This window comes from Mycteria americana, chromosome 23 (genome assembly GCF_035582795.1).
Source record: "Mycteria americana isolate JAX WOST 10 ecotype Jacksonville Zoo and Gardens chromosome 23, USCA_MyAme_1.0, whole genome shotgun sequence".
In the NCBI taxonomy this organism is placed as follows: domain Eukaryota; kingdom Metazoa; phylum Chordata; class Aves; order Ciconiiformes; family Ciconiidae; genus Mycteria; species Mycteria americana.
This window is the reverse complement of record NC_134387.1, coordinates 7,855,638-7,869,643: the sequence shown is the minus strand read 5'-3', so window position 1 is coordinate 7,869,643 and position 14,006 is coordinate 7,855,638. Positions and strand designations below refer to the sequence as shown.

The 14,006-nt window shown below is 45.6% G+C and overlaps 1 protein-coding gene across 3 annotated transcripts; it reads right to left on the bottom strand.

The window, feature by feature from the left end:
• Positions 1-99: 99 nt before the first annotated feature.
• On the bottom strand, positions 100-13,898 carry IKBKB (inhibitor of nuclear factor kappa B kinase subunit beta). Of its 3 annotated transcripts, XM_075523544.1 has the most exons (21): positions 13,769-13,898; positions 13,589-13,683; positions 12,726-12,843; positions 11,901-11,970; positions 8,975-9,063; positions 8,404-8,493; positions 7,907-8,031; positions 7,457-7,564; positions 7,024-7,153; positions 6,379-6,573; positions 6,012-6,126; positions 5,540-5,663; positions 5,129-5,280; positions 4,957-5,018; positions 3,766-3,875; positions 3,455-3,504; positions 2,808-2,907; positions 2,461-2,608; positions 2,123-2,250; positions 1,297-1,387; positions 100-707 (listed from the first exon to the last, which is right to left on the bottom strand). In XM_075523544.1, exons 1-21 carry the CDS (start codon positions 13,871-13,873, stop codon positions 639-641), a joined length of 2,274 nt encoding a protein of 757 aa, XP_075379659.1. In that variant the 5' UTR covers positions 13,874-13,898; the 3' UTR covers positions 100-638. The 3 variants fall into 3 exon arrangements, with proteins under 3 accessions (XP_075379659.1, XP_075379662.1, XP_075379661.1); XM_075523547.1 differs by lacking the exon at positions 8,404-8,493; XM_075523546.1 differs by lacking the exons at positions 13,589-13,683; positions 13,769-13,898 and adding an exon at positions 13,133-13,288.
• Positions 13,899-14,006: the final 108 nt, after the last annotated feature.

Here is a 14,006-nt window from a genome sequence, read left to right as displayed (position 1 = left end):
TTAAACTATACATGTACACTGAAGATTTCCTTCTCTGTGGTCTCTAGGAGAAGATCCTTATGCCTCTCATGTTTTAGAGACCTGCACAGTGAAAGCAGCTTTTTCATTAAAATGTTATTGAGGGTATCAAAAAGAGCAAACCAAAAGTTTACATGTTTTAGATAATTTCGTTCCCATATAGGAAACAAGTGTTAATTAAGTACAATCATTACACTTAAGGAAAAAAGTGCAAATCAGCAAAGTTAAGAAATTAAGTTCACAGTTCAAGTATATTAGGAAGGTGACATCTACCAGTGACTGTGCAAGCTGACTGCATGCATTGTCCATTAGAAAGCCTAAAAGGCAGCAAAACAACTCCATGTGATGCCTAAGGGAAGATACATCAGGACAGAGAATAAGAATATCTGCTGTCTTAAGGCATGACGAAGAACTTTTTCCAAGCAGTTAAAACAGGCATTTCCTACTGTATCTTTGTGAAAAAAGTGTCCGAGAGGTGGATACTAAAAGCTAGGCCATGTGCACCACATAAGCAGTAGCTGACAGTAGAAGGAGGCACTTGAACGTCCCTTCTCAGAGGCAGCAGCTTTTCACAGTTGGCTTCCTGAAGTAGCATGTCTTCAGAGGCAACTGAAGTGATTTTACATCTGGGTTTGTTCTGGACTGTTTGTTTCTTCTACCTGAAGCTGCAGCCAGCTCCAATCTAGAGCCTAAAGAATAAACAGTTAGAACTACAACGTTCAACACTAGCTTACAGCTGAGATTTCTCCAGAATAAAGGGGAAGCAATTTAAAAGGTTTAAAAATTTTACTGTGAACAAGTTGGTCAATATAGTTTTGTGATGAACCACGCAACTGCTGTAGAAGAAACCCTTAAGCTACTTATTTTCTTTAATATTTTACTTTCTTTTCAATATTCTGCTTCATTAAATAAGCATCCCTGCCCACAAATGTATTGCCGCCACAAGACCATCCCAATTTTAAGAGTGCAATTTTGCAGTATTTTTGTAAAACAGCCAAGCACCTTCCCCCATATTCCCCCGTCCTTTATTGTTCAGCATAACTGAAGTCCCCAGCACATGGCTCCTGTTCTCAGCAAGCAGGGAATGTGTCAGTTAGCCGGACAAGTGGGGGAGTGGGTGCTTTCCATCTCCCACAACTCCTACTCTGTCCTTGTCCAGAAGGGTAATATGCAGATTTCTATTAGCCATATTACTTACTGATGGCAAAGTTACACAAGCAGAAGTTTGGAGCCATAAGCTTCCCCAGTCCCTTTATAGAATAATATCAAATACGTTACCATGAAGCTCTGCTCCTGATCCTTCATTGTGTCATTCATCACATTTTCTAGTTGGCTACAGAGTTTCTGTGATTCCAGCAGTAGCTCCTCACTGAAAGGGACAATATTGCACAATTATTTTCCATGGCAGTTTTGTTTAAAGAGATGCTGCCTCTACCTTTAAGAAATACTTCTGGCAGGTATGCTGCAGAACGCTGAAGAATATTAACCTTTACCAGTCAGCTCATAAGCTAATAATTCATATTGCAACTAGGAAAGTTGGTGGCATCTCCAGATTTACTGGGATAGGGGAAAGGAAGCATGTTCCAAGTTGGAGTTGGGTTCTTACTATGTGGAGTCACTGTTGCTAGAGAAAGAGTTCCAGAACAGCCTATAAACCAAAGGATTAAGCAACATACAAATAAACAAACCAAGGTCTGGCATTCCAACTGGTGACCCAGTTCATTTAAGCAAGCCAGAACTATACATGCTTGGTTATAGTGGTCTCTCCTTTATGATACAGCTCAGCTACTATCACCTTACATGACAATGCTCCAACAATTCCTGTTGGCAGTGTACTTAAAGTGAGCCCAACCATTCCAGATAAAACAAACCCTTTATTATTGAGGCAGGGGGAAGTGAAGCTATACGTTATTCCCTGTTTTTCATAAGGAAGATTCACAAGCCCCAGGAAGTCCAGCTGCTAGGTAGAAAAGACTGCTGACAATGGAAGCTGAACACAAAGTGTAAAGTGCGAGAAAGCCTGTGTGTCATTTTTTCACAAAGCAGGATCCCCAGCTTTGCAATGCTGTGATTAGCAGCAACAGAACTCCAGACTTCGCCTCACCTTTTCCTGACAGATTCTGATAAATTGTAAGTTCCAGAAGGGACCTGAAGCAGCAGCTGACCAGGGCTACCAAGACGTGATGTGTTCATGCTCTCTGGGCTGCCAGTAACAGGGCCACGAACTTTACTCTGAAGAAAACACAGAACATTCAGACTGCAATTATTTCCACTAATTTCCAGCAGCCAAGAGTATGGGACAGTCTGGAACTTGGCTTTAATACTAATTCAAAATAACAGAGGAAAGAACCATAGGACACACTTAATTTACTATTAACTATTTCAGTAACCTGTGGTACAAACCATATTTTCAGGTTAAACTGGAGTTTTTATTTTACTTACACAAGCAATTTTCAGCAAGTTCCACAGTTCTTTCTGTCGTTTCTCCTGAAGCCTAACAACTGTTTCCTCATCTTCATTCATCAGATTCATCACTTTCTCCACTCTGGGGAACAATTCCAGTGCCTTCTGCTTGCAAACTACAGTTTTACTATTAAAAAAAAAAATAATCAGATCACACATGGGCAACTGCAGTAGGGGAACATTTCTGAAGTTTCTTATTTCCTGTAACACTCTGAGATCTCATTAGCTGTACACAGTGGTTTTTAAACCTCTAGAACAAAACCTCTTGCTGAAACAGAAAATGCTTTCTCTCAACCCTCAGTAAAAGCTGACTCTACAAAGCTCACCTGAGCTGAGCATAAATGACTCGGACTTTTTTTTCAAAGGTCTGGATTGCCTGTAGGAGCAGTCGTACTATTTCTTGACTGTCACCGCTTGTCCTCTGATCTGGAATGAGAGTCAGAGTATTGCACAGAAAGGTAGGCTTATAGGACAGAGTGAGAAGATTCTTGGTGGCTTGTTTCCACTGCTGCTTCAATCCTGAAACATCCCAAGTTCAGGGCATGCAAGTCTGAGTAGGATTAATTGCACTGGATTTTAGCCACCTTCTCCAAAATGGTAAGAATTGGAAAGCAGAGTTGGTAGGGTGGGTCTAATGCCTTGGGGCTGTATAGCTGCTCAAAGGAACAGTTACATCTTTCATCCTTCCTACACAGAAGCAGCTGCATATGCTTGCAGCAACAGCTTGCTCTGAGAAGAGCTCCAGAGGAGTGTCAAGAAGAGCTCAGAAGGCACCAAGAAAGCAAGGCTGGCCTAGTTTAAAACTGACTCCCTGACTCCCCTCTCCAAAAAAAGGCAAGTCCAGTAGAGTCCATGTGCAGCTAACGTATGGGAGGCCTAGAACGCAGAGAAAATTTTCTCAGTGCTCATTACTGCATCTCCAAAGTTACTATCCACACAAAGCAAGCTGACCTTGAGCTAAAATGTCTTTTACCTCTTGGCTTCTCTCTCAATCTCCGGTACAGCTCTCTGGCTTGTTCTTCTCTAGAAGAAAAAGGCACAGAACACAAAGGACTTCTCTAGAACCTAAATTACAAACAAGCAGTTCAAGAACTCAAGTCTTTTTTATACCAGTCTGCCATTTCAGACTGATGACAAGTAAGGAGTCAAAAAATGCCTTTTAGTGTCAAAGTCCTCCCAGTCCCCTGTAATTTGGGCTGAAGAGATGGCACTTTCATTGTCCTGCAGTGAATAAGCTTAGCTAGCAATACTCCTGCATCTGAAGTTCAAGGTAGTTCAACTCACAAATCCTCCAGTGTTCCTCCTTGTTTACGACCTAGTGGGCTTCTCTGCAGGTCCACAATGTCTGTCTGCAGGGCCATCATCCTCTTCACTAGCTGATCCACATCATCCTCCTGAAAGCAGAGCAGAACATTAGCAATGGGACAGTCTCATTCTAAGAGACACTACCACTCACACTGGCTCTTCCTTTCTCATTCATATTTCTAAACACTCACGTCAGCAAGATGCAAACAGCAGCCTTGGACAAAGACAAAAATGAGAATACGAGTAATTTCAATTCAAGGAATTGAATAGCTTGGTGCTCTGGGATAAAACAACTTCCAAGAATTTTTTGATACAAAAATTGAGAAAAGAGCCATTGAAGGGTCAGACTTTGTAGTAAATATACTGCTAGTTCCCAGGCCATCGTGCTTCCTTTCCCTTGGCTATTCCAGATCTCTTCTCTCATCCTATCAATCACCACTTTTCCTCTTTTCCCTCAACATGCAACCACACCCACTCTGGCACCCCAAATTCTGCTTTTCACTTGAACTTGTTCACATGCAGAAGCTGCCACTTGTTAAGACAGTTAACAAGGGCAGTCATTCTGCCCTTTGCCTCCTCCCAACAGAGGACCAAGTGTTGGAAAAGAATAAGATATCAACTAGTCACCTTTTGCTCATCTGGGAGCAATGGTCCTTGGCTCTACTTACAGGGGTTACACTGTCTGTGTCAAAAGGCTGAATGCCTTACTGGGAGCAGGTGTGGAATGAATGTGCACCAAGACTGGGAAATTGTTGCCTTTCCAAATTTCAAGACTGATGCTTAAAATTCTTGTGTTCAATCATCCAATCGTTCGCTTTCCCATTCAGTTTAACCTATGTTTCGTATGCTCTTTTCAGCTACCCTGGCTCCAGGATTGGGCTAGCAGGACATCCAAGTGCAACCACTGCAAAATCTCCTCTCACATTCCCCAAGAGCTCCCTTTTTCCCCTAAGCCTTACAAACACAGTGAGCTTCATGAAGTACTGGCAATGGACAAAAATGGTGCCACCCAAACCAAGGCAATGTGACATCTGAAATTAGCCCAGACACAAGAAGTTTCTATTTAAGGGAGGACAATGAAGGGGGAAGAAAAGAAAAAAAAAAAAAAAAAAAGGAAAGACAGACATGCCTCTTTTTCTTTAGAATAAGCAGTTAGATTTAGAAACATACCCGCCCACAAAGTTCCACAGCTTGCTCCATCTCTTTCCAGGCAAACAGCAGCTTCTCAGAAGCTACAGGAATGAGAGAAGAGTGATTGCTTTTCTCAAGCTCATACAGGAAAAGGTAGCTCCTTTGTGGGGATAAGAGGCATAAAAAGGCCTCTGCCAGATGCTATACTCACTAATTCCAAATTCAATCTGTTCTTTATACTTCTCTAGATCAATTTGGATGCTTGTTTTAAAGAAATCCAGCTTTGCTTTCAGCTGCTGGGAAAGGGAAGCCATAGAATTCTTCATCTTCGAGAGGGTACTATTGTAACGCAACAGATTCATCCTGCATGGACAAGAAGAAGGTCCTATTACCCTCCCAAACTAAAAATGCAAACTTCCACTTATATCAAAAGTAGATACTTCAGAGTTTAGCAGCGAACACAAAAGCAGTTGCGTCAGAAGATGGAAGTCTCAGCTTTTCATTAATCATTAACGGCTCCACTCATGGGCTTCCCCATTCCAACAGGGTCCCATTCCTGTCCTTTCCCTTTCACCAGGGAGCAAAGGCAGAGATAAGTATTCTAGAGAAACTGCCACCGTACATGGCTGCTCGCTGCCCCTGCTGAAGCCGGTTACAGTCCTCTTTCAGCATCCGGATTGTGTGCCAGATCTGACCCCACACTTTCCGCAACTGGAAAAAGTGGAGATTCTTCTTTGGATCCTGAACTGGAAACAGAGGCAGAGGGGAAGGAAACATACATATCAGCATGAAGCCTAAAAGTAGTGTTATCACACGACAAAACAGACCAAAACATCACTCCTTTGAGGGGCATGCTACCTCTTGCAAAGCCTATAGCTGACTAACCGCTATGCAGCTTCCCCAGCATATCAAAAGCAAACACTTCCTTTCCTCAATTATTTTGACAAATTGAATGAATGCTATGCCAGTCCATTTTACTGCTTCTTCAGTCCCAATATGCAAAAGCTCTCTCTACTCTTTGCACATGATACAGACCACAGGCAGCCTTCTCAATGCGGGCAACCTCTCACATTCATGCTAGAGAAAGTCCTTACGGATGGAGTCAACACTTTCCGGATGAGGACGCAAGGCAACCTGAGCCTCATAGGCAACCTTCTGGTTATCAAAGAGGAAGATGAGGTCTGTATCTGCAGCTGCAGTATCATTCACCTGCAGAAGACAAAAGACCCAACTAGGTTCTCTCAGAAAAAGCAAGCCTCGGTAACACCATAAATAGAATGTTCCTCCTCAGCCAAAGACTCAACACCAAAGGCACTAGGGTGCCTATTCTGCAAGGGCTGTTAGGTCTGTGCGGTTACTATGGCAAAAGCCTGCCAGAACAGCAGGGAGTGCTGTGCTCCCGAAGTGAGAGCAGTGCCTGCTGATTCACTCAACAGCAAGGAAGGGAGCATCCAGACTCACCTTGCTATCAGCTATATGTTTAGTGGCCAGCTTTTGAGAAAACAATGCAAGTCCAGCTTCCTGCAGTAGCTCCTGGTCCTGTTCTGGGATTCCCGTATCTGACTGGATCCTGGCCTTCACAGTCTGCAGAGTGTCCTCCTCTGTCACAGGGTAGGTGTGTACAGTTCCCGTAACCATGTTCAAAACATGAAGCAACTACAAGAAGAGTAGCGTGACATGAGAAGGGCTGAAGATACATTGGTCATGTTTGAGCAGAGATCCCAGGACTGACACTGGCCACCGATAAATTGTTCAGAGCACTCGCAGGGCTCAAGAAGTCACTTTGCAACATTATGCCAAAGTCCTTGTCCTCCATCAACTGGAAGAGAGGCTACATGGCAATTAAACAGCTTCAGCCACAAAATCCTCCACCAGAATATGGAACCAAGCACACACAGAAGCTATTTGCTATTCCCAACAAGCTCAGGGACTATTTGTCCTCAAATAAGCAAGAGGAAAGCACTTCTCATTAACTCTCGGGAGACAGCTAAATGAGATTACGTGCTGCTGCTCCTCCTAGGTCTAGGACTCAAGCCTCTTCTCTCATGGGCTACAGACAACTGCTCTCTGGAAAACTTTTCAGGGTAATACAGACCCATTGCTCACCTTCAAGTTCAAAATGTCATCCAAAGCTTTGAAACACCCATTGGGTCCATATGTAGGATCTGTACCTCTCTGCCGTGGGTGCCACATTAACATGAGTTGCAGCCATTTCTCCAGCCTCCCAGCCAAAACACTGAAGGACCAAAACAAGAAGGGGATCAGAAGAGGTAAAAGTGCATTTGCAGTCATCGTACAGCCTGGTCTCTGCAGAAGGACTGACAAACAATCTCCCCACCCCACCCCCAATCACAAATGCAGTGTTTAGAAGGCAGACACAGAGACTCACAACTACACAAGTTGGACAAGAGACACAAGCATTGTTTGTTTCACACAATTTATTCACAGATTAACATAGTAAGGCATATAATATAAACCTGGTCCTTTCGCAGAAGAAACAGTTTATCCCAGCATGGCATAACAGATTGCTAGTCCTCACCTGTTTAGATTGTTCGGGCAGGGTAAACTGCTAGAAAATTTGACTTCTCCAGATAAGTCTTCCGAAACAACAATATCCAGCTCACTCTTCTGTCGCACTTTTGTATGCCTAATGAATTCAAGCAAGTACAATAGTGAAATAATCACCTGCCTTTCCCAGCCCGCATGTTAGTAGGCTCTTAAAGCTACTCTTGACGCATGCAATATAGATGCCGCTTTGGTTTCTGCTACCTGCCCTGCAGAAGTCAGTTCTGATCCCAAAGAGCAAGTATCAGGAATGCTGAACTTGCTCAGGTAGGTCAAACTCCTGTGAAAGGAGTCAGTCTCCATAAGGGCAAGGAACATAGGAATATTACCCTAAGAATCGAGGGACCACCACACTTCTACCTCCTGTAAACAGGACAGTCGCATTGCATGCACTCTTCTTATCACCTGGCCCCAGGTCACTCACCATTGCACTGGCTGCCAGTTGGGTAGGAATGGTCGGAAGCCTGTAATACACTCAAAGGCCAGTGTGCCAAAGCTCCAGTAATCCACCGTCACTGTATACTTCTGCTGTTCAAGCAGCTCTGGAGCCTGAGACAGTTTACACACACATGAGACTAACCCACCCATCTCTTAGCTCTCTCTATCCCTTAAGAGCTCATTAACGTTTGTACAACAGATTAAAGATGGTGCTGAACACTCTGCTTCTCACAAGCTTTGAGATCCTCTCAGAGTGAACAGCAGAGGTTATTGGCACTCCTGCTTCTTATTCATAACAGACATAACCAGCAGACACTGTGAAAACCCAGTGTCAGCAAAAAAACAGTCACCTTTGCTAGCTGCAGCACCCCAAATGCAGCACATACCAGAACAAGTACTTCATCCCAGCCCAAAGCCTGGTAACAGTTAACTCTATCCCACTGCAAAGTGGTAGCTGCTCTTCTAGCTGAATTCCTTCCTTACCAAGTACTGTAGAGTCCCAACAAAGGATGTGCATAGGCTACCCTGATCCAACTCCTTAGCATAACCAAGGTCAATGATTTTGTGTATTAACTGAAACACACAACAGAGAATAAGAACACTAGAGAGAAGTCCTGTTAAAGCACACCATACAGCAGAGAAAGAAAAGGTTCAGCTCTTCAAAGGTATGCAGGAAAGGTGCCAACGAAGAGATGGAATTAGAAATGGGAGGTTCCTGTAGATTCCTAAAACCACAAAGTATGTAAAGTTGTCATTGGCTCGATACACACAGAGCTGGAGACATTACTGCTAATTCAGATCTTTGGTCAATTGGTACAGTCTAATTCTTTCTTTAATAGTTGAAAGTTAAAATGTCAGGTGTTACCAGAAGTCTAATACAACCTTTCATCTCAGCTGCACGCAGAATACTGCTCATCTGACACACAGATCTGAACTAGCTGTTATCCTGGGTTGAGTGCTCTTGCAGAGGGACCACTGTAACTGCATGCAGCACATATATGTTCCCCTTACACTTACTTGTCTTTGCAGGCAGAGACACCTGGTTCCTGCTTACCCTTTGCTCTCCTTGCTGCAGCACAATGTTCTCTGGTTTCAGGTCTCTGTGGATGATCCTGTTCTCATGAAGGTACCTGAGGGCAGAAGCTGAGACACAGAAAAAGCTGCTTGTAAGAGTGTAACTAACAGTACCTAGCGTGAGCTCAGTAACGATTCATTTCTACCTAGTATAAGCATGGCTTTTGGGTCAAATCTTGTACAATCAAACATACAATGAAACACCAAGTGCAAGAGGAAAAGTCAGCATCAAACACTCCTGGACACACAGTTTGCTCTCTGGGTCTTCCCTCAAGCCCTTCTTGTAAAATTGGAATAACATTGCCTAGCTTCCAGTCAGCAGGGACCTCCCCAGACTCCCAAGACCTTTGGTAGATGATCAAGATGGGTCCTGCCATAACATCTGCTAGCTCCTTCAGTACTCTGGGGTGAATCCCATCAGGCCCCATGGATTTGTGAACATTCAGCCGATACAGCTGGCCCCTTACAATTTCAGTGTCCACAAATGTAAACTCACTGTTCCCACACTAGTGGTCCTCCAACTCGGGGGACCAGGCAGCCCAAGGTCTATCAGTCTTTAATAAGACCGAGGCAAAAAAAGCATTGAATGCTTCCGCTTCTTCTTCATCCTTATTAGTCAGGTGACCATCATCAACATGTATGAGCCCAATGTTTTCTTTAGCCCTCCTCTTGCTATTAACGGACTTTAAAAAGCCTTTCTTGTCTGACACAACACTGGCCAGTTTCAACTCTGTAATTGAGCTTTGGCCTTCCATGTCTTCTCCCTGCATATATGTACCATGGCTCTGTAATCTTCCTGCGAAGCCTGACCTTGCTTCCAGAGATCATACAATTCCTTTTTCCTCTTGAGCTCCATGAGGAGTTCCCTGTTCAGCCAAGCTGGTCTTGTGCCCTGCTTGCTTGACTTAGGACACAGTGGAATTGCCTGCTCCTACACTTCTAAAAAGTGGTTCTTAAAAACTGACCAGCATTCATGGACTTCCTAAGCCCTCAGAAGCAGATTCCCAGGGTACTCTGCTAAATAGCTCCCTGAATAGCTTGAAGTTTGCTCTCTTGAAGTCCAGGGTAGCAACTCTGCTCTCCTGTCTTCTCATTACACTGAAAATTTTGAACTCAACCATTGCATGATCACTGTGGCCAAGACAGCCAACCACCATCACATCTCCCACAGGTCCTTCTCTATTCACAAATAGCAAGTCTAGGAGGGCATCTTTCCTAGTTGGCCGAGTACTTGTGACAAGAACTTATCTCCCACAAACTTCAAAATTTCCCAAGACCTGCTCATCACAGTAGTATGATATTCCCAGCTGATGTCTGGGAAGTTGAAATCTCCCATAAGGACATGGGCTACCAATCCAGAAATTGCTGCTAATTGCCTATAGAATAACTCATCAGTGCTAACATCCTGGCTGGATGATCGAGTGGCTATACTGAGCTCTTCTTTACCTATCTGCTTCTTCAACAGTGTTAACCTAGAATCCAAAAGCTGCTCTGCCAAACACTTTGTTCTGTCCTGTCCACAAGGTGTTCTTCTCCCCATTTCACCTGCAAAATTCTTCATGGGAAATTTCTATGCAACACACTTTTCTTTGCTCAGAACCACTGAGACCCCACAACAGGCAGACTGATGAATTCCATCTATACTAGAAAGACAAAAATCTCACCTTAAGAATACACAAAGGCAGAATAAACGCCCTCTATTTTCTCACACTTGCTCAAGGTAATACCTTAATATATCTCCCTTCCTGTAGATAAAAATAGAAATCACGGTCTAGGAAAAACAAAACTTGGTAGCATTTCCAGTTTGTGCTTTTCGGCCATGACTCAGGCCTGAGCCAAAGGGACTCACTTTTCTGCTCTCTGAGACTTCATGTCTATTCTGACAGCGTTGCATTCCCAGACAGAGCTCTCCTGGTTCAGTGCAAAATGATCCAGCTAGACTTTCAGGAGTTATCAACAATATAACTGTGCTTCTCCTGAAGGACAGTAACCCTAAAAAGGCCAACTAGGCATGCACTGTAAGTGATCAGGAGAACAAGTTCTATCAATAGTCAAAAACATTTCTTATCAGCTACAGTTCAGATCATACAATTGAAAAATTGGGTCTGTTCCTCTTCCCGTACACACAGAAGCATGCAAACACAAACTTCACTCTAAACGTGATCTGCCATTGTCTCTGGTCAGCACTCAGTATCGTTTCCTAGTCACTAAGGAGTACAAGGGTGAGCCAGCAGAATACAAATGCTCTGGGAACACAAAGGAGGGGAGATAATGCCTAACAGCCACACCTGCAGTAAAAGTAATGACGAATGCATGTTTATTCTCTTGCCACAAGCTCACTTCCTAAGCATACATCTGCCCCAAACGCACTTCTTAAGTATCTTCTCTCTAAAGCCTTAGCACCTGTCCAGTTTTGCCTCAGCTGCAACTCAGTAAGATCACAACACAGCTTGACCAAAACACTCCACCCCAAAAGTCTCTAGACAGCACTTGGCAATCTTTGCACCAGAACTGTCTAAAATTCCATATAGTAGTTGCCCAAATGCTAACGGAAACCCACTGATCACACAGACTCTGAAGTCCTGATGATCAGTTGTTAAGCTGAGGGTGGAGACTGATGTGCACCATAAACCAGAGTCACTTGGCAAGTGTTCAACTACCTACAACCTTCCAGGAAATCCTGAGTGGCATTTTTGCTGAGCAAGAAAATCCTTCTCTACATTTTCAAGAACAAAGATTGGCTCTCCCACAGGGAGGGCTGGCAGAGCAAGACAGGAAACAAGTATACTCTTCAAAGGTCAGTCTAAGATGGAGTCATTAAGGTCACTGCTGCATATCCTTAGAGTGGATTCGGCACTGAAAGGGCTTCCATAGTTCAGACAACTGAAGGTACTGCTACCACTTACCAATATCAGATAACAAGATGAGAATAGCTTCTTCCCGCAAGCCACAGCAATTCTCCAGCTGATTCAGGTACTGCAAGAAAACAACAGATAATATAGTCTTTCCCTCCCATATCCTGAGTGAGGCTCACAGTCCCACAAGCTGTCACGGATGCAAGAAGTTCCAGTAACGGCAATTAAATTCTCTAGAGGCACAAAACTCTAGGGGATTGTGACCTCCAGTAGCAGCAATTACAGCTTCAGGCCTTGGTCTAAGCGCATGGGAGGAGAGAAGAGTGGGTGAAGGAAGTCAGTGTCATCCCCATTCTCTTCCTTCTACTTGCTCCACCCTTCATAGCCATTTCTCCTGTGCCTGGCAGTATCAGCTCAAATATCAGCTCTAAGCTCTGGGTTTTATCTATGGGCAGATTACAGCAAAGGTTAGAAAAACAGTAAGATTAGAATTAACATGTTATTTTTTCCTATGACAGATAGGAGTTAATCACTTTCAGGAAGGGTATAGCCCACAGACGTACCCTGCCCTACGATGGCCTTGGCCATACTCACATCCTGTTGCACATCCCTCACACACGCCCTCATCCTCTACGTGCAAACTCCTCACAGTGTCACTTGCAACCAAACAAACATGAAAAGTTTCACAAAGCACTTAAGTCTTCAAAAGCTGAACGTAATATCAAGGACCAACCCACCAAAACCTGTTGGTGCCACGACAAGAATTAGGAAGTATCATGATGTGAAAACAGAGGTTTTACAGGGCAACTTCAATAGAAACCCTAGGATCAGCCGAGACGCTGATCCAGCCCTTGGTCACCATCCCAGGGACCTCACCTTGCGGAGGTCTCCACCTTGGCAGTACTCCATGGCCAGCAATGGCAAGTCATTTGGTGCAAGTTTCTGCATCCCTTCAGGGACATCACGGGCAGCCACCACATTGGGATGGTTCAGCCTGAGGAGTGGAAATGAGGCAAGTACTCATGGTAAGCAGAACCATGGTAACACCTGAAAGACGATTGTTCTGCAACAGCTATACAGTTTCACGTGCTCATGGTCATCACGCAAAGTCCTACAAGGACATTAATCCTTTTAGAAACTGAACTAGTGAATTCCAAAGGTCTGCAATTCATCCGTCCTTCATGGACCTAGACTCATCCCAACTCCTTGCATTTCATGGGCAGTCAGTGGATTCCTTCAATGCACCTGCACAACGGATCTGCCTAGGAGCTACAGGAACGTGCCTTGCGAAGGAGTGTGACGCAGTCTGTTGCCACCCTCCAGAAAAGGCCCAAACCGTGATCAGATCATCGCGTCCTGCAGAATCAGTCCAACACCCCGAAGGACAACCCAGCACTGACATTAAGCTAGGCAAAAGAGCAGCTACGTAGCAGAACTGTTGCAAAGCTGAAGGCAGTGGCCGAAGCACCGAAGAAGGAAGTCAAAGACTCAAGACTGACGAAACACAACGCGAGGTTTTCCTTAGCGTGCGTACACGCCTGCCCGCGCAGCGGGTCGGGCACCCTCCCGGAAGAGGCGGCAAGCGGCCGACAGCCTCTCCGACCATTTACCTCAAGGCAGCCGTTACACCCACGCGCGACGGCCGCCCCCACAATCCCGCCCGGCGGCCACTCCGCCCGGCCCGCCGGCGAGCGGGCACCGGGCTCCGCCCGGCCCGGCCGAGGGCCGGCCCGCCTCACCTCTTCATGATCTGTATCTCCAGCGCCCAGCGGTCGCGGTTGCGCGGGCTCAGCTCCTGCCGGCACTGCTTGATGGCCACCTGCTCGCCAGTCTCCTGCGGACACAGCACGGGCTCGGCTGAGCCCGGGCCCCGGGCCGGGCCGGGCCGGGCCGGGCCGAGGGGGCCGGCCGCCACCTACCTTGTTGTGCCAGCGAATGACATTGCCGAAGCCGCCAGTGCCGAGGCGCTCCTTCATCTCCCAGGGGCCGCAGCTCTGCGCCTGCAGGGCCGGCGGCCGGCTCATGGCGGGGCCGCAGCGGTCCGGCTCCGCAGGGCCTGGGCCGCATCCGCCGACGTTTCCGGCTCCGGGGCGAGGGGCGTGTGGTGCGGGCGCCCGCCCGCCCTTAAAGGAGCCGCGCTGCCCGGGCGCGGCTGCA

What these genes read in the sequence shown, in the direction of transcription:
- IKBKB (XM_075523544.1), bottom strand. Translation starts at nt 13,873, where the DNA reads ATGAGCCGGCCGCCGGCCCTGCAGGCGCAGAGCTGCGGCCCCTGGGAG. An exon ending in AAGGTGGAGACCTCCGCAAG is followed by an intron (nt 11,971 to 12,725) that starts GTGAGGTCCCTG and finishes GTTTTCTTGCAG; the next exon opens with TACCTGAATCAGCTGGAGAA. An exon ending in GTCATTTATGCTCAGCTCAG is followed by an intron (nt 2,609 to 2,807) that starts GTGAGCTTTGTA and finishes TTTTTTTAATAG; the next exon opens with TAAAACTGTAGTTTGCAAGC.